General features: G+C 37.2%; 1 protein-coding gene across 10 annotated transcripts in view; it reads left to right on the top strand.

Moving 5' to 3' along the window:
• EPHA7 (EPH receptor A7) overlaps nt 1–19843 on the top strand; it is a 217818-nt gene that overhangs the window by 57925 nt on the left and 140050 nt on the right. For 9 of the 10 annotated variants that reach the window (XM_072998661.2, XM_072998664.2, XM_020784863.3 and 6 more), the window contains exons 4-5: nt 16906–17061; nt 17866–18201. In XM_072998661.2, the coding sequence (XP_072854762.2) occupies nt 16906–17061; nt 17866–18201 (492 nt within the window). Of the gene's footprint in view, nt 1–5529; nt 13783–16905; nt 17062–17865; nt 18202–19843 lie in introns of those variants that run through there. The other variant, XM_072998670.2, reaches the window with a different exon arrangement.

Here is a 19843-nt window from a genome sequence, read left to right on the forward strand (position 1 = left end):
CATATTCTCCCTCTGTAATCCACTACATACCCAGCATGATTCGAAATATTGGGGCCTTCAAAGGGGGGGTAGGGCAAGAGAGAGACTTGTGATAGGGCACACAATCCAATATTGCGCATATCGTGAGCAAAGAATGATGGTGTTCACATTTTTTCTTCTTGAGTTATTTACCCAAGCCTGACAAAAATGCAGTAACTTATCATTACTGTAAACAAGAACAAAGAGGGGCAAAAGCACAACCAAACAAAAGCAAAAGTGTAAAGGCTACTGAACAAACTTGAGAATGCTTTAGAAAATCTTATTATAGAGAATATGTTGATGTGGTTTTGTTCCTCTTTTGTTTTACATATCATGCTTAGCATTTGGGATGGGGCTTCTTGCGCTAATTAAGAAGTTGCTCTTTGCAGTGATTGATAGTTGGTCAAAACTACAATAGAGTTGTTATCCGAATGGTGGTGGTACACAAGACTCCTCCTCTGATAATTTGTGACGACAAATATGGGAAACCTACTCAGGAGTAAACACTGTTACAGTGGGACTTAGTTCTGAATAAGCAAGATTGCCAACACTCCTGCCATTTATTTTGCACCAATTTTTAGCTATACAATGGCTCATTTTAATTTATCTGTTGTATTGTTTAATTGCCTGTGATTGTTAACAATATTTTAGATTTTTTTAAAAAAATCTTAGTGCTTCTATTTTAGAATGAATATCTGTTTTATTTTAATGTTAAATTTTGATGTACTATTAGGCAGCTTGAGTTTTGGAAATTGTGTTTAAAGAATATAAATAATAAAATTGTAATAGTAATAAATAGTAATAATTATGTTTCACAATAAGATAACATACCAGCAAAAAGGGCAGTAAGGAATGGAATCCTTATACTCAAGTCATTTAGAATTTGATTGCCTTCTTTTAACACCTAAAAGAATATGCATCTAGGTACAGTATAATTCATTTGATTTCTCTTGTACTATATTTAAGACAACTGCTTCAACTGCACTGTTTTTCTGTTATTTAGCTCACATATTTGTGCTTGTTTTGGCTGTGTATTTGTATTCTGAAACCTTTGTTATTCAGGGCTCAGCCCTTTTTGACTTAAAAAATGTCTATTTGACTATAGAAATACATTGTCTTATTAGATCATTTGGAACATTTATACACCAGGGTGGAGTTTAAGTATGAAAATAAACAAAAATTTGAAAATCTTACTTGATCTGTTCCACCTGGACTCCATCTGTGATTGTTCTGTCTTCACAATCTGTCATCTGTTTCTTTTTTTTTTCCTGGTGTGTTCTTAATCATTTCAGATGGTGCTTTACTGTGCTTCCCCTTCCACCTTTGTGTTACATTTAGTGGAAAGTGACATTGCCAAATCCTCAAGTTCAGCCAGGCAGATTTGATACACTATCAGCAGAGGTATAGTTCTGATGATCAGGGTGTGCAATTAACAGAGACAGCTTCATTTCACAGTGCAGTGATTCTTGGTTTGGTACTTAGAATTGCAGAGCTATGAATTTCTGGGAATGTCCTCTTCTAGAAACACTTGCAGCAAATAAATTTCTCTCACCTCGAAAGAATCTCTAAATTATATAATCAAATTGCTTTCCCTCTAATACTTCAAGATATTTCATTTCAAAATTTGTAGATAGATAAATGTATACTATTTGTTTCTTACAAACTTGAACAAAAAATAACACACATTAACCCTGTCTCATATATAAACCCACATGAATACATTCACATACACTTCTTGTTAAACGTTATGAGTTAGTTGTAGGTTTTTTGGGCTGTTCGGCCATGTTCTGAAGGTTTTTCTTCCTAACGTTTCATCAGTCTCTGTGGCTGGCATCTTCAGAGGAAAGAAGTTAGAACTGTGTCTGTGTTCTGGTGTAGTGTAGTTGAGTATTTGTAGCTGTGGGATCAGCTTTTTGTCCTTTTCAGGTGTAGTGATCAGGATATTTTTTGTTATAGGTGTATTGTTGTGATGTGATCTGTCACTGTGATTGATGGGTGTTGTTAGCTAGTCTTTTGTGTGCTGTGATCACTGGCCCTTGTGGCTGGGTAGAGTTTGTTGACGTTTTGCTAACTGTATTTTTCAGTGTTGGGAGGCAGGCTTTGTTGAGTTTTAGACTTTTTTCTTTTCCCTGTGACAGAGAACACCAGCAGAGCTTAACAAAAATGAAGAAAGTCTAAAACTCAACAAAGCCTGGCTCCCAGCACTGAAAAATACAGCGTGCAAAAGATAGACTACTTAGTCTTATATCCCACCAACAATATAAGAGGAGGAGGTGGTGGCAACGGCATCACCACCACCACCACCACCACCACCACCACCACTACCACTACCACTACTACTAATACTACTACTACTACTACTACTAGTACTACTACCAACAACAATAACACCATCATCACCACCACCACCAACAAGAACATGTAGAGAAGGTGTCAAAAATGAGGAAGTCAAGATCTTGTGGGATTTCTGGATCCATAATGATGGACACCTTGACCATAACACACCAGACATAGTAATAGAACAAAGAAATGTCCAGATCATTGACATTGCAATTCCAGGGGATTCCAGAGTTGAAAATAAAGAACTGGAAAAAGTAACCAAGTACAGAGACCTGGCAATCGAAATATCTCACCTCTGGAAGAAACACACTTCATTGGGGCTTTGGGAACAATATCAAGAAATTTCACACAGTACTATAAGCAGTTGCAGATCTCAGAAATCACACTATCAGAACTACAAAATATAGCTGTATTAGGAACAGCATATGTACTGTGCCAATATTTAACAGATGCTTAGGTTTTTAGTTAAAACCTGTATCTGTTACATCAGGGGTCCCCAACATCCGGTCCAAGGCCCATGCCGGTCCGTGGCTTTCACAGGACCGGGCCACAGAGACAGATCTCCTGGCCCCCTGCATGCACTCTCCCCCCACACACACACTTGCAGGTGTGCCCCGCCCCTCCACACGTATTCACAACTGCCCACCCATGAATACGCCCTGCCCATCCACAAGGGCACCCCACTCATCTGCACGAGCACGTGCCCTGCCCACCTGCGCACAGACCTCACCCCCACAACCGGTCCGCGATTCAGGAAAGATTGGGGACCACTCATAATACTAGTCAGTGTTTTTATAATTTTGAAGAAGACGAAGACGACGACTCTGGAGCTTGAGTCCCTCTGTGCTTCCTGGGAGAGGGAGGATTCAGCCTGGGTAGTTGTGGATAGTTGTGACAGTCCCAGAATAAGAAAATGGTAAAAAAAACCTTCTGAGTACTTTATATCTGGAAAACCTTGGAAAGAGTTCCCATAAGTCAAAATTGATGTTGGCACATAGGTGGAAATGGGAGCTGCTCTCTCAAGAAAGTAGGGAATCTCGTGAAAGTTCCAGAAGAACAAATGTGCACAACCAAGGGTTGCATGAATGTAATGCATGAACAGAAGTGGATTGTCATCAGTATATTTTATGACTACAGAAACTGAAATTGCATTGAAATTTAAAACAGGTGTAGCCCATATTGTTTCTCATAATATCTGAAAACCTGTTGCTATGAATTAGCTTTCTGTAAGGCTGATTTTTTAAATATATATATATATATATATATATATATATATATATAGAGAGAGAGAGAGAGAGAGAGAGAGAGAGAGAGAGAGAGAGAGAGAGAGAGAGAGAGAGAGAGAGAGAGAGAGAGAGAGAGAGAGAGAGAGAGAGTCTCCCCCATTCCCCCATAATTACTTTCATCATTGGGAAGCCTTGGGAGCAGAAGAATGGAAGGGGGATAAATCTTTAATTTCTGAAAATTGCTGCCACCAAGATGACTTTACTCACAGTTGTAATTTAATTTAATTTAAATGCTTCTTTCTCCCTACTCATGGCCACGGTGGCTTCCCAATGATAAAAAGTGATTATGTGGGTACCTCATGACCTTCCTATGAGAAATTAGAAATATTTGATTCCTGAAAAAAAGCTGCTGTTAATGACATAATCAGCCTTATACAGCATGACCTGTGTAACAGGATTTTGGCTACTATCACAGAGACATTTCCGCATGTTTAACTTAACTGAAGTAAACTTCAGTTTAAAGCCACTACAGTGGGGTCTCTACTTAAGAACGTCCCTACTTAAGAACAATCCAACTTAAGAACAGCTCCATTCGCCAAATTTTGCTTCTACTTGAGAACAGAAATCCAAGATAAGAACAGGAAAAAAAAACTTTCCTGCTCTTTTTTTAACCTTAGGTCATCTTAGGTAAAAAAAAAAAAAATTCTCCCCCTAGTGGTAGAGTACGTATTAACCAGCTTTGCATTAGTTCCTATGGGAACTAATGCTTCAATGTACGAACGCACCTCTACATAACAAAAAAACAGCCAGAACGGATTAATTGGTTTTCAGTCCATTCCTATGGGAAATTTTGCTTCAATTTAAGAACGTTTCAACTTAAGAACACCATTCCAAAACGGATTAAGTTCTTAAGTAGAGGTTCCACTGTAGTTTCTATGGACGGAAAAGAGCAGATACGGATTAAATGGTTTTCAATGCATTCCTATGGGAAATGCAGATTCAACATAAGAACTTTTCTTGAGAACCACCTTCCAATACGGATTAAGTTCTTAAGTAGAGACCCCACTGTAATGCCTATATGTATACAGTACTTGTAAAGTGTAGACAACCATTAGTTTATTGATGGCCCTTGAACTATCCTATTACCTGATCATTCTTTATTTTTCATTTGGATGTTGTATTATTATTTTAATGTGATTTAGTATGATTATATTGTGAACCACTCAGAGATTGCTTGCACTATGGGGTAGTGTACAGGTTGAATGAACAAACAAAAAGTATAAAGAGTATGCTTTCATCTATGGCTTATTGTGAAGCTTATACTTTTAATTTTTTTCCTGTTGTATAAAAGCTTGTTGGAGCAGTAAAGGAAAACCACTATAGAAAGGAAACACAAAATTGATATTAAATTATTTTAATTACATTTCCATCAGAAAGCCTATAGATGTGTCTGCTTGTGTTTATTATTATGCTTAAGCCCTCTAGATTTATTTCTTGTTGACATGCTACTAGCTTTGCTAGAGAAAAATTAAATTAAAAAACTAATCCAAATATTCTGTTATAAAGCTTCCTAAAACACTAGCTTACCTTATTATCTTCTTTGTTTAGTGCTTTAAATCAGAAGAGGCCATTTTAGGTCTAACTCTTCAGTAGTGTTTGTTGCTTCATAATTCAAACTGTTCATGTTATGACTTTATTCTGTGAAATAGTTGTTTTCAATGGTTTGGGTGTATGCTAGTTTAGATTTTGGGGCCTTTTATCTGAGTTTCTGCTTCTGATTTGGTGACATGTTTTGGCAATTACATGGGAACTAAGCCTTACTTTCCTTGAGTTGAGCCATAGGCTTGTATAAATTAAGTGGTGTCATGGGGTGGGGGGTAGGGTGGAATTAGCATATGCTAACTAAGATTATATGAATATGCCTATGACAACTCACATTGTTTAGTATTCATAGAACTGAGAGTGGGACATAAGGCCTGCAGAAGAATGGAAGAATAAACAAATGGAGGAACTAAATATATTTAGTAAGTTCATTTTTGTAAAATTACAAATAAAACAAGTTTTTTCCCCCAAATGTGAACATGTCCCTTTATGTGCACAATTGAGACCAAACACATTAAGAATACACATGACAGCCAGGGTATTAATGGGTGGATGAGAACGACAGGTCTGAGAGATTCTTGACAAGCAGCAGCAAACACTGAGCTGGTGATGGTATGCAGCCAGAGGACAGTCCTATTTGAAGATGTCACTCACACCGCTGCTAAGGAACTATTAAAAGTTTTCTGTTTACTTTGGCTAACCATACAATGTAATTCTTTGATGGAAGCACACATAGTCTTTAGACACTATTGCAATTTATAAGAAACATTTGCAAGACAAAGTAAACATATTTTAAAGCTGGGCATTTATCACTGCATAGTAGTTAGACAAATAAAATACAGCAGTCTGGAACCCTGTTATATTACATCTACATATTAGATGCCATGTAAAGCATAACGGATGACAATTTAGTAAAAAAAACAAAAAGATTACTCCAGGGTAGGCTTGATGACTGAGAATTGCAATGGAAATGGAATTCTAGGATTTTTTTAGTCCTTCCTTTTTAATTTGTTATTCTATTTTCCTTACCATCAAATTGTGTGTGTAATTTCTTGAGTTCATCTGTTTATTAACTACATCAAAACAAGTTAAAGTAATAGTACATAATTTTAAATTTAGTGGAAGCATTAATCGAAACAATACAATCACCAAAAATTAGTATCATTAAAATTGGTACTGAACTGATTCTTCTGTCCTTAACAGTGTGCTTTAAGGGGAAAAATGTCTGTGATTAAGTCATATGGTCTATAGCCAATCAAAGATATAAATGAAAGATTTTCCTTTGTTGTATCAGCATAGGTTTCAGAAGAATTTCAATAGATAAATGTACTAGAATATTCACAGATTTTAAATTATTCATCTTATATGCTATTTGTTCTTAGTGTAAATGTTATCTTTTGAAATTTTATCTTTAACAGCAATTGGTGGTCTGAATTAGAGTTTTTTATAGTTATTCCCACTGAAACAATGTCAACAGAACTGAAACTAAGATTTTGACTCTGCATATTCAGAATGAGGTCAGTAACAACAGCAGTAGGATAATTGTTTCTGTACACTGTGCTTTCCTTCATTTCAGTAATTTCATTCTGAATTACAGAACTATGGGCATCAGTATGCCACAGATACCTTGAAGCTGTATTCATGAGAAGCATATACACATCTGATGGCAGATTATCATATTCCAGCAAAATCACATCAGAGTTTATTCTTCCTCCTGTCAGCAGCCCGTGATGCACCCCGGAATGGCTCTGGAGCCCTGGAAAATTTTCTTCTAGCAAAACATACCCAAAACAAGTTTTAGCTCCAATCTGTGGAGGGGGGTTGTAGGATATGTTGAGATCTGCAGTGGTAATCGTGGTAGTCTGCCACTGCAAAAACCAGCACAAGCCCAGGAAAACTAACAGTGTAATGAAGTTGTTTGTATTTACAGTGGGACAGGATTTTTGTCTTGTCAATAGAAAAGAAACCAAAACAAACATTCACATGAAGTGTTTTCCTCACTTTGGATAGAAATAGCCAGATGTATAATTTTCACTTGTGAGAAAATGAAGACACATTATATCATGTTTCTTTATATTTTGTGGTAAACAAAACCAGAACTTATCCTTAAAAAGTCAGTGCTGCTCTATCCTAACTTCTGAATAAGAGAATTAAGAAAAACACCAGAAGTGAAAACACTTGATTTGTACACATGTTGATGAGTCTTTAGAAATAGTAGGTTCAGACTTGTATTGTTATCTGTGTTTCTTTAGAACTGTCCAGAAATGGATTTTGCACAGATCTGCATGCCCTTTGCTGTAGTTTTCTTTCTCCAGCATTCTGTAAGCATTATGCTTGTAACAGAGCCAGGATGATGTTGCTACCAGCTCACCCACACTCCAGTCTTTGGTAAGAAAGGATGTGGAACAATCTGGAAGACAGTGCAGCTTTTTATATTGCATGCATAGTCTTTCTACTAGTTGACCCCTTCTGTTTGACTGAACTTCAAGCATGGCAAAGTACTGGAAAAGAAAATTAGCTTGTATGCACTCATAGGACAAACTTGTGAAATTCAGAGGAGATTAAATTTTCCAAAAAAAAAAAACCCCTTTCAGTTTATGAATGTGGAACATTGTGCTTCTTTATCTGTGATTCAGAACACCAGGGAATGGACTGATATTGATGTATACAATATCATGCCCACATTGCCAGCAAGAAAAAGGATGCCAAAAGGTACATAGCAAAGGGTAGTCTGAAGGTTGACAACACCAATCTCAGCAGTCATGATGAGCTGCAGGATACCTTTTGTTCTCAGTACCATTCACAACAAGACACTAAGCAAGGAAAAATCCTAGAACCTGATTTCTTTTTTTCCCCCGTTAACCTCTTCTCACCTAAACACAAAGCAATTGTCATAGCTGTTTTTGAAGAAGTTCACTAGTTATCTTTTGCTTGAAATATATTGTGCTGTGACAGGTGGATTTATCCAGCCATTACCACATTTAACTATCCTGGGCCTCACCCATTCCAGGAACAGCATGTTAGTGTGGCTGAGTGGTTGGAGCAGGGCTCCCTGAACCCATTGTCCTGTGACAACCGCTCCTCCTGATGTGTTAATTTTCTGATTAAAAACAACAATTTAAATGTAGGGGGAAAAACCAATTCAAATGCAGTTCTCCTGCATTTGAACTGTTTTTTTTTTTTTTTCCAAATCAAACAAGTTGCAAGCTTTCATGGTGCAAATCCATTTCTTATTCAAATCCACTTCTTCACTGATACTGGAGTAAAATTATCATAAATGAGAGTTCCAAAAATTCATGGCAGAAGTCTGCCAGGTATACTTTTTAACCTGAAACTCTGGCTGCTACCCTTGGTTACAGTGGGCTGGAATTTTCCACTCAGCTCTTCAAACAAAGAACTGCCAAAGCAGTTTGCATATATCCTCCCCTGTTGTCTCCCATGTGAAATGCAAGGTTCCTGCTTGACTGGGTGTGGGGGAAAGGGAATGCAGAAATGTGGCAGCCTCTATAGGAACACTAAAGTCAGAATTTTTGTTCCCACCAAGTCAGAGAAACCAATTAAAGTCAAATTAATAGTGTTACCTAGTGAGTGTAAGCAGGCATTTTCGTCAGTTTACAGTCCTGTTGGGCTGATGTTAAGAGTCTATGCTGTCTCCTTGGTGGTGCATGGATGGGGGTACAGCTTTTTCTGGTATCTTTCATGGTCCGAAAAATAATGCAGATAAGCTTTCAGAAACATAACTGCTCACCCTCAGTCTGAAGTGAAACATGCTACTCTGCTAGTTGAAGACTTGTTTTAGAGAAAGTATATGCCCAAAGAAATATTCATTGGGCCTGGATAAAGTGCAGAAAAAAGGAATACATTCAGATCTCGTGCATACTTCTCTTTTGAAAGAAAACAATAGGTATTCAGTTTCACACTAATTTGTATTATATTGCAAATGTGGTGTGAGCTATGTGTTCCTTATTTGAAACTCATTGTATACTTTTGTTTTGACTTATTATAATTTTGTTTGCAAGAAAACAAGAAGTTTGGCAATACAGAAACACTTTCCTTAAAGGTTGCATTAACAGAAGAATTTTAAAAATCTCTGGAGATTTCTTGTACACAATTGCCATCTAAACGACATTTTTGCTTTTGCTAATCTGGGGGAATTTTCACACTATGTATTTTAAGGCAGGTCTAAATAATCTAACCTGTCACATGAAAGAGCCAAGTGAACTATTCACATATGGTTCAGTTGAGCTTGTTGCGTTGAACATTTTGGTGAGTGTTGTTGATCCAGTCTTGGTTCCAAGGGTCACACTGGCTTTTTGATTTCATTAGTCAGCCTTTTTGCCAAATGGCAATTTGGTCTTCAAACTCATCTATCAGCCCAGTAACTGAAGTGAAACCTTAATTGGCAAAACAGAAATCAGCAATGTGACCCCTGGCTGGAATCCTTGGTAAGAAATGTGTTAATGAGCATGCAACATTTTTCATTGAACCGTGTCCACTTCTAAGTCTTTGTCACTCAAACTGCACTCATTTCAAAATCACCTGCTCACATACTCCAAACACATCACGACTTATTCTACTGCAATCTCGTATGAAGTGACTAAAGACTGTGGTTTCTTAGAAATAGATTCATATTTTGAGGTGACAAAAGTATCTATTTTAAAGCATTGAGACATAGAAGAGGTTAACAATTTGTTCAACCATTAGATCCCAGCTTTCATGGCTGGGATCTAATGGTTGTTGTGCGTTTTTCTGCCTCTTTGGCCGTGTTCTGAAGGTTATTCTTTCTAATGTTTCGCCAGTCTCTGTTGCTGGCATCTTCAGAGGACAGGCGTAATGAAACCTTTAAGTGCTTTAAGCGCTATGGAGTGATATATAAGCACACTTTTCTTCCTTTAAGGTAGACGTGGGCAAAGTGCGGCCTGAGGGCCACATATGGGCCACGAGCCGCTCCTGTCCGGCCTGCCAGTCGTTGCTCCAGTCTGGTGTTTAAGCACTTGTTCAAGCCAAAAATAGGTTGGATTTCTGTCACTGAACAAGTTAAACATCAAAACCATTTATAGCTTTTTGTCTAAAATTGATCAGTTGCTTACCTTTAATGTACAGCAAAAAACCTCTTTAGTATTTGTGAGCATTAACAAGTTTAAAATAAAAGCAATCATAACATCACTGTTTGATTTTATTTTTAAGTAAATTTGGTTTGGCCCCCGAACACAATTCCGTTTTTTCATGTGCCTCCCCCTATAGAAATTAATTGCTCACCCCTGCTCTAAGAAGTCAATTGATTTTGCATTTGCTCTTCCTCTTTTCCTGCTGCCTTCAACTTTTTGCAGCATTATTGCCTTTTCCAAAGAGTCTTGTCGTCTTATGATGTGCCCAAAGTAGGACAGCCTTTGTTTCATCCTTTTTGCCTCCAGAGAGAGGTCAGGCTTGATTTGATCTAAGACCCACTTGTTTGTCTTTCTGGCAGTCCAGGACACCCTCAAAGCTCTCCTTCAGCACCATATTTCAAATGAAGAGCTTTTTCCCTGTCAGCTTTCTTAACTCTTCATCTTTCACAGCCATAAACATGATCAGAAATACAAGTAATGAATGATCTTTGTCTTGATTTCCAGTGACACATTGTTACACTTGATGATCTTTCTAATTCCTTTATTGCCGCCCTTCCTAGTCTTAGTCTTCTTCAGATTTCTTGGCTGCAGTCTACATTTGGATTATTAAACCAAGGTATACAAAATCTCTATTTCAATTTCTTCATTGTCAGTGTTAAAATCTGTTTTATGGTGAAACGATAAAAAGAATAAAATACATTCTTAGGACTCTTCCTGGTGAACATTTGTTCCTCTTAAATACCATTTTTGTGCTGGTTTTTATGCTCATTTTTGTAATACCCAGAAAGTGTTCCTCTCATTTCACTTTGTATTGTTTTCCCCCCAACAAATTCCTCTTGTTGCCCCCCCCCAATTTTTCTCTTTCTTATTAGTTCTTGCCTTTTGCTAGGGGGAGGAGTTAGTTTTATGACATTTCCTAGTATTAATGCTAAAGAATCAGCCAGGCAGGCACACACACACACATGTACACATGCACAACTTTCTCCCTTTATATCTTCTTTCTGGCTTGTTCCCACAGGATGGGTTTATAAGCAGGATCTAAGGTCAGGAAAAAGTAGAAGCCAAACCAGAGAGGTCCCCATACAGCCTGCCTGCATGTGCAGCTGGAGAGGAGTTGTGCTCAGTTGTTTGCATAAATTGAGTGAAGAAGTTGAGCTGCAGGCATCTGCTTGGAATAAATATGGACAGCTGAGCAAGCCTCCTTGAAGGGAAAGTATGGGTCAGACGTCTGATGAAGCAGGAGCTTTTAACAAAAGCCCAGTATGTCCAGTCTTTTTGTACCATTGAGTTGTGCAATCCTCATTGGGGTGTAATACTTGACAAACGTATGCTGGTGTAACTTAATGTTACATGAAAACAAACAAAATTCCAACGAGTTTCATAGTATCGTTCTGTGGTTCTCGTGCTTAGTTTACAGGCATCATTTAATCCCAGGTGCACTTTTATGTGCCTATAACATCACTTGAGATTGCTGTACAATTTGATTTAATAACTTAGATGATCATATACTGTAATTTATAGACTACAAGGGAAACAGATTATTCTGTTTGAGGTGAAGGGTGTAAATTCCCAAGTCTGTTGTCCCTTGTTAAATGCTTCATGCACAGAGAAAGGGTAGCCAGAGTATGTTTCGTTACTTTGTATTTTCTATGACTCACTCAAATGGGCTTCTGCACCTCTGCAGAGCATTGATCAGAACATTTTACAGCTGAACATTTTAGGCAGGATACTTTTCTCCCACTCCCCTGCTGTGCATGTTTACAGTTTGAGCCTTCCATTGTTTCAATTGTCCTTTTTTTTCCCCTCAAAGGAAAGATCTGTAGGTTGTGGCTTTAGGTTGTATCCAGTGGTGTTCTTCTGCAAGTGCAAAATTTATCTTGCTGCTAGTGTAAGAAGGACTGCACTTCAAAGACCCTCCCTCTATCCTTGCATAAGTGTCAACCCAACACTTTGTTTCTCCTTGTGCTGTGAATTACACAACATCTTTCACAAGGTGTGACACAGCTTTTCAGATGACCCATGACTTCATCAGCCAGATCTTGCTTGCACAAGTTGTATTTGTTTTCCTGGTAGCTGTTCAGCTGCGCTTGGAATGATGCAGGTATTTCTGATTTTCTCACTAACCTTATCTAAACCACTTAAGGTCAGTTATTCAGTATTTGGTGGGAAGGGACACCATGGAAATGTCAGGAGTCACTGGCTGAAATCTTGTTGCTTGGTGTAGTAAATCGTGCATTAAACTAATAGGGATTTGGTGAGTCATTTCCTATGTAGGATTCAAAGTGTCCTGCACTAGTTGGAACGTATGGTAAGTTAGAATTAGAGAAGGTATATTTGAATCAATGGAAGTTATGGAGGAGATGTTTCACTAAATTTACATGGATTCAGTGAGCCTTCTGTAACACAGTTAACTATATTAAGCAACAAGAGTTTGACCATTGTCCTCCAGGTATAGTCCTTCTAACCTAGAAGGATTTGTAACTTTCCTTTACAGTTCTTTACAAAGACATACAAAAACAGATAAACATTTAATATTAAGTAAAGAAAACTGTGTTGTTGTTTAGTCATTTAGTCATGTCCGACTTTTCGTGACCCCATTTTCACTGAGTTTTATCAGAAGGTTCTCCTTCCATCCGTTGAGCACATTCGAGCCACATTGGGCTATTTTTCTTCTTCCTTCAGGTTCCTGTACTGAAAACATACAGTATCCTGTTTCCCGGAAATTAAATGTTTATTTCATAGGCGGAAATTCTAGAAATTCAAATGAAGCAGCAGAGGAAAAGCTCTCTGGCCTTGTTCTCCCTAACTTCCCTAGTGGTATGCAGATACGGATAATCACCAAGTGTGTGCATATGAGAACCTATTTTTGTTGGTTGAGCACAGTACAAGGATTGGCCACTGACTTTCGACAGCAGTTGCATATCTTGATGTGATGGAAAGTTAAGTCCTCCTTTTGCTCAACCAAGTCTACAGGGAGTAGCTAAAATACAGTGCATCCTTCAGTGCAGTGACTCTGCGCTTAAATCCCTATTCCAGTAGTAAATTATCCTCTAAGCTCTTCTCAAGTATATCATCTTAGCATGCATGCATACCCATATATGTGGTTGCTTCATGGGCAGCAGAGGTTCAAGTTCCCTTGTGTGTAGTAGCATGGGTGTAGGAGAAAGTCAAACATAACTCTAGCCACCTAGAGTGGTCTTAACCGACCAGATAGGCGGGATATAAAATAAATAAATAAATAAATAAAATAAATAAACATTTTGATGTAGAAGTTTTGTGTGTGCGTATGACTGGATGGATATATTTGGATCTTTTGTGAAGCTATGATCAAATGTAATGAACACCAACTTGACTATTATATATTGAAAATACTTGTATCATTTGTTTCAGTTCAAATCTTCCAAAGAGACTAGCAAAAGGAATTAGTTTTCAGAAACAGTAAATAACATGAAAACAAAATTAACCCATTAAAAATAAATAACATTAAATATAATAAAGGGATATAATAAAGCAACTGCAGTAATATAGGTATACGTAAGGAACAGGGATCAGAATGAATAATAAAACAGCAATAATAGTGTAAATAGATGCAATTCATTGTACAGTATTATACTTGTATTCTTGAGACTAACATTTGGGGAGACAAGAGCAGAGGATCTTTACTATTAGTTTCAGATGGAGAAATCAATGAACACTGAAAACATGAAGATGTGCTACCTGATGTCGAGCAATGTCCTAGTACCGGCAATGCTTTTATATAATTGAAAATTATGGAAATATATCTCTGTTTAGACCATTGCACAAAGTTCATCTTGCATGATCAGAGCTTGCAGGGAAATTTTGTTATCAACACATTTTAGCAGCCTCTGGTGAATGGCTCCATTAAGAAGGAAGATGTGAGTAAAGCTGTTAGGGTAGCTTGCATAAACATATAGCTCCCTCTGTCTTGGCATATTATTATGCTGGATTATTGCTTTAGATATGCAAAGGCATGTTTATAAAATTAAGTGTTTGCATTTATTTTTACTAGATTTACTTCAGTTTTCTGTATGAATTTTGCATGTATATAGTACAGTGGTGCCTCACTTAACAATTGCTTCGTATAACGAAAAATTCGCTTAACGATGTTTTTTCGGAGCGATCTTGCGCTCCGTTTAATGATTTTCCCTATGGGCGATTTTCGCTTAATGATTTCGGGACCATGCTTCACATAATGATTAGGTTTTTGGTCCCCTTGTTTTGCTTAACGATTTTTTTTGACAGCCCCGTTTTCGCTATTTGTAAAATATTCTAAAATGTTTAAAAATGTTTAAAATGCTTGGAATCATTAGTGCACCTAATAAAACCTTCGTTAAATTAATTTGGCTTTGTTCTGAGTCTTTTTTGAATGTTCTGAGTCTTTTTGTGAATTTTTTTCTCCCCCATTGAAATGCATTGAAAAGGCTTCAATGCATTTCAATTGGGGAACCGCATTTCACTTAACGTTTTTTCCTATGGCGATTTTCGCTTAAGGACGGTAATCCATTCCAATTGGAACAGATTATCCGGTTTTCAATGCATCTCTATGGGAAATGGTGTTTCGCTTAATGATGTTTTCACATAGCGATTTTTTTTTGAACCAATTAAAATCGTTAAGCGAGGCACCACTGTAGTTTTAAATACCGTTGTATGGTCTTACAGAGCTAATGTATCACTAAATATTGCTTGAGGTGTTAGTTTTGGAAGTAATTAATCATCATCCCCAAATCCCCAAAGCAGTTACTCAATAATATAGTTATGTTAAGAGTTATTGTTCCTCGTTATCCAGAAGTAGTTAAAATAGATATTTTAAAAGTTACTAAAAATCAGTCCACCACAGTCTACTGTCCTATGTCATAAACATAAGAGAGTTATTATATAGTTAAATATAAGATAGGAAAGGCATCATTGTGTAACAGTCATAATACACCTCAGAGCTTAGTTATTGTAAAAGGCAATTAATATCTGAGTTGCTCTTAAGCTCTATAACAAATAGTAGCGATAGAATTCACTATTCTGAATTCATAATGATCATTAATACCATGGAAGAAAGTATTTTGTCCATTTTAGAAAAAAACATAGTATATAAGGTTTTAAGGGACAGTACTAGACAGAGAATAATTGGACTTGAAAGCGAAGGAAAACATTGAGAAATAACTGAGAAATCTTAGATAAAATGGACCAGCCCTCAAGAAATGTTTAGAGTTATGTTAATATGAGACCAAAATAATGATCATACAATCTTATCTCATAAGACTTCTGTCTTAGCCACACATTCCTCCTTAGCTTCCTAATCAACTCCCCCAAAACATTTAGCATTTTTTTTTAAAAAAAAGATGAAGAACAAAGGAAACAGAAGACGTTAGATTAGATCAAGGGGTTTTGTTTTATGGAAGGATAAAGTAAGGGACCGTTATGTTTTATATAATTGTTGTTATGATATTATAATCTTCAATGTTCATAACATTGACAAATAGCCAGAAAAAGAACAATCCCTATTATCCTATTTTAAACACTGGTGAAAATCCTGTTGTGCAACTTTTTGCCATGCAGTGAGGATGGTGACATCAGCTGTGGCCACAACTGCTAGAGGATGATGAGGATCCAGAGGAAACCTTGGGTGAGACTTAGAAAACTTTCTTAGCCTTTTGGGTAAGAGGAAGTGTAGTGTAGAGTAGTTTTCTTGCCCTGAAATGGCCACCGCATGGCTGCACCCGGTGATGTCATCTTCATTCCACAGTGCAGCTCCACCAACAGACTTTCAGCATTCAGTATAAGGATGCATAACAGGTGACTAAATATGTATCCGTGGGTTGTGGTTGATACTGTAAATAAAAGAAAAGTAAAGCATAATTTACCTTTGCCTGCAGTAGATGATGATTGTTTTTGCTTTTTAATTTTTTTTACTCATTTAGCTAATATATCTCATCAGATGAAACTAAGGCATGTACCTATAATATCTTTGAACCAGTTGGTGTATTTATTTTTCCACTAACAACAATAATAGTATAGTGCAGTGCTTTGTTTATTGAACAAAAGGAGAGAATATTGTTAGAAACCTACAAGTAGGATGATATCAACAGTTACAGTAATCTGATACTTGATTTTCCCCATTAATAGCAACAGTGAATTACTATAAAAAAGTCAAATACTGACCCAGCATGGATGTACTGAGAGTAGGATGTGTTGCTATTGGCAATAATAGTATTTGTGTGTATTTTATTTGTTCTGAACACACTTCTTTTCTAAAGAATACAAGACATTTCATGTGCGTTATTGTCAATCTTTACAATAACAATAAAGGAAACAGGCATTGTTCCCTCATATTTATAATGACAACACTTTGTGGCAGATGATGGTACTTTGGTTGAAGAGGTAGCTACCATTAAACCCAAGGTATTCCAGTTAATAATTTCTGATCACAACAGTTGCTTTCATTGGTGGGAGCAGAGTGCATGATCTTTCAAGCTGTGAAAGAGGGGTAAACTGTTTGTTCAGAATGCTTGTCCTTGTTTTACACATTCCTGAAGGCAAGTTCCTTTTGAAACACAGGTGTGTTCAAAATAGTGTCTGTTTGTTTCATTCTCCCTTAGCCTGTGGCCGTGGATTCTACAAGTCATCTTCACAAGATCTGCAGTGCTCCCGCTGTCCTATGCACAGTTTTTCAGACAGGGAAGGATCTTCACGATGTGATTGTGAAGACAGCTATTACAGAGCACCTACAGATCCACCATATGTCGCATGCACAAGTGAGTTATTCATGGATGTAATTGCAAAAGGTTCTTGCTTAGCCAGCCACGGACATTTGCAAGATGTGTGCACACTCTCTGTCTCTCTCTTTCTCTGGTATACAGAGAATTTGAACAGAGGTGTTTGCAAATGAAGATTATTATTGAGAAGCAAGGTGTGCAAACATAAATATAATATTCATATCCCTACAACATGGGAAACACATTGCCAGTAACAGCTGAAGGACCGAATATGGTTTCTCTACATATCCTGCACTGCAAAATATGATACAGTGCCAAAAGAGTAACATATGAAATGAAAACTAACCTGCGTTGAAAATGAGTTTGATTCAAATGCAGTGGGATCTGACTTAGCATTCCATCTGCAAATAATCTAACTTGTATAGATGGTAGGATTAGGTAATGATTTATTTGCCAGACCCTCAAATTTGTAAATCACATCAAGGATTGGAAGAAATACATAAAGGAATTTTATTTCATATATTTTAAGGGGTGGGGGATCAACTGAAAGAATTTTATATGAGTCAGCTTTAGAAGAACATTAACCTATCCCATTAATTGCACAGAAGAAAAGCTGCTAAAGCTAGGTGTAGTAAATACACAGAAAATGACTATCCTGTTTCCTTAATGGAAAATAAATAAAACTTCTTGTCAAGTGAGTTCAAGTAGATTTTTGGTAGCATGTAATAAACATAATGAAAAGTTTATGTCTTGGCAAGATTTTGTCCAGGTAATTAAAACATGAGCTAAATTTTCCCTGCTGATTTCTCCCCCTTCCCATTTTTCTGTTTTTGCTTAATAAAGGACCTCCATCTGCACCACAGAACCTTATTTTCAATATTAACCAAACTACAGTGAGTTTGGAATGGAGCCCTCCTGCTGATAATGGAGGAAGAAATGACGTGACCTACAGGGTACTGTGCAAGCGGTGCAGCTGGGAACAGGGCGAATGTGTTCCCTGCGGGAGCAATGTTGGATATATGCCCCAGCAAACTGGATTAGTAGACAACTACGTCACCGTCATGGACCTGTTAGCTCATGCTAACTACACTTTTGAAGTTGAAGCTGTAAATGGCGTTTCTGATTTAAGCCGCTCCCAGAGGCTTTTTGCAGCTGTTACGGTTACCACCGGTCAAGCAGGTAAGTAGGCAGACTCTGAAGTACACGCAGTGAAGACGTAAAGTACAGTATATTTGTCAAAAGTGAAAGTTAAGACACAGCTGATAACACAGGTGACCTTGTCAACAGTATTTTGTGAGTGCAACTTTGTGCTGATGCTCACATCACAGGTGGCCTTTGGGAGGGAAGTGTTCTGTGCTGAAAGGCCTTCTTTTATCAGGTTTTATTGTAGGTTTGTTGTTGTATAGCATGGTCCTGAACGGTTCACTTTTTAAATGCTACATGATTCCAAGTGTAAACATTTTGCAGCCCCATTAATTCCAGTGTTCTAGTTAAGGTTGTGTTTCCTCAGCATGGAGGGTTTCAGTGTGCTTAACACTGATTGGATTGAGCCTAGCTACTTTGTATGTTCTTAATGCAATAAGAAATATGCCTAGGGAAAAAAGTTATATTGTTTTTATTGACATAGAAGTTTTTTCCATGCAGTGGATTTCTTTTTGTTTGCTTGCTTCTTTATGGTCTCAGTACCTCAATATTTTTAAACTCTAGTGAGAAGTTCCAGCCTGTTTACATTTAATCCTGAAATTAAGTAATCCCGAATTACTTAATATCTTCATTATTCACATTCTTTCCTCAAGATTATCATTCCAGTTTATTTAATACTTTTAGATATTTGGTGATGCTATTTAGTGAGAATGTGACAATTATTTTTGTCTTTTATGTTTACAATAATCTGAGAGGTGAAATGTCTGGGAAAATAAAATCAAGCTACAATATTTTCCAGTGGGAAAATGTGTTTTAGTGATTTTGCAGGTTAAAATTGGATGTTTCTTATCTGGGAATGTAGAATGATGAATTGTTTTTTGGTAAAGTAAGGGCAAGTTTGTGGTACACGTTGATCTGTATTTCTTGTACAATAGAGGTTAATAAGTAAGGCCACCTGAGATTTAAGGAACGTCTTTAAAAGAGCAAGACACAAGATATATCTGGGATTCAGGTTAGTAACTTTAGTGGAAGACAATCAGAGAATGTTCAGAGGTTGTTTCAGAAAAACTAAGTTAGTAAGGGAACATCTAAAATATTCAGTGGCGGCTGAGGAGGGCAGGATTCTACATAGATTTCAGATGCACTACTATATTCCTTTTTTCCATCCGCCATCAAGAAGGCATTTGTACATTGGAACACATTAGTTTTGGCAGCTACAAGTGTCCCATATGGAGCTTGTATATAGACCTAGTCAGTCTGCTGATCCAGCAAGTTGCATATGCAGGATGCGGATTGTGCCTTATGTTGCTAGTACTGTTATGTTTTTGTATCCTGTTCTATAAGTATATATCAAATACTTCTGGTGCCAATATTTATTTGGTGTACGTGATATAGTCAGAATAGTTTGTGTGTTTTATGTGAGTTGGAGTTTTTCAGTGTTGAGAAGAGTTAGAGCAATTTCCGCTTTTATAGAGATAAACAGAAGGCTCAGAATTTTTCCCCTTAGGACTGCAGTCAGATGCATACTTACCTGGGAATAAGTCCCATTGAACACAGTAGGACATCTGAGTAAATAAGCACAAGTTTGCAATGTTAGTTTATCTTTTAATTTTTAATCTGTGATGAGAAGCTGGGGAAGAAATAAAATAAAATTTGCCCCGGGCCCAATTCAAAGTGC

This window comes from Pogona vitticeps, chromosome 1 (genome assembly GCF_051106095.1).
Source record: "Pogona vitticeps strain Pit_001003342236 chromosome 1, PviZW2.1, whole genome shotgun sequence".
Lineage (NCBI taxonomy): Eukaryota > Metazoa > Chordata > Lepidosauria > Squamata > Agamidae > Pogona > Pogona vitticeps.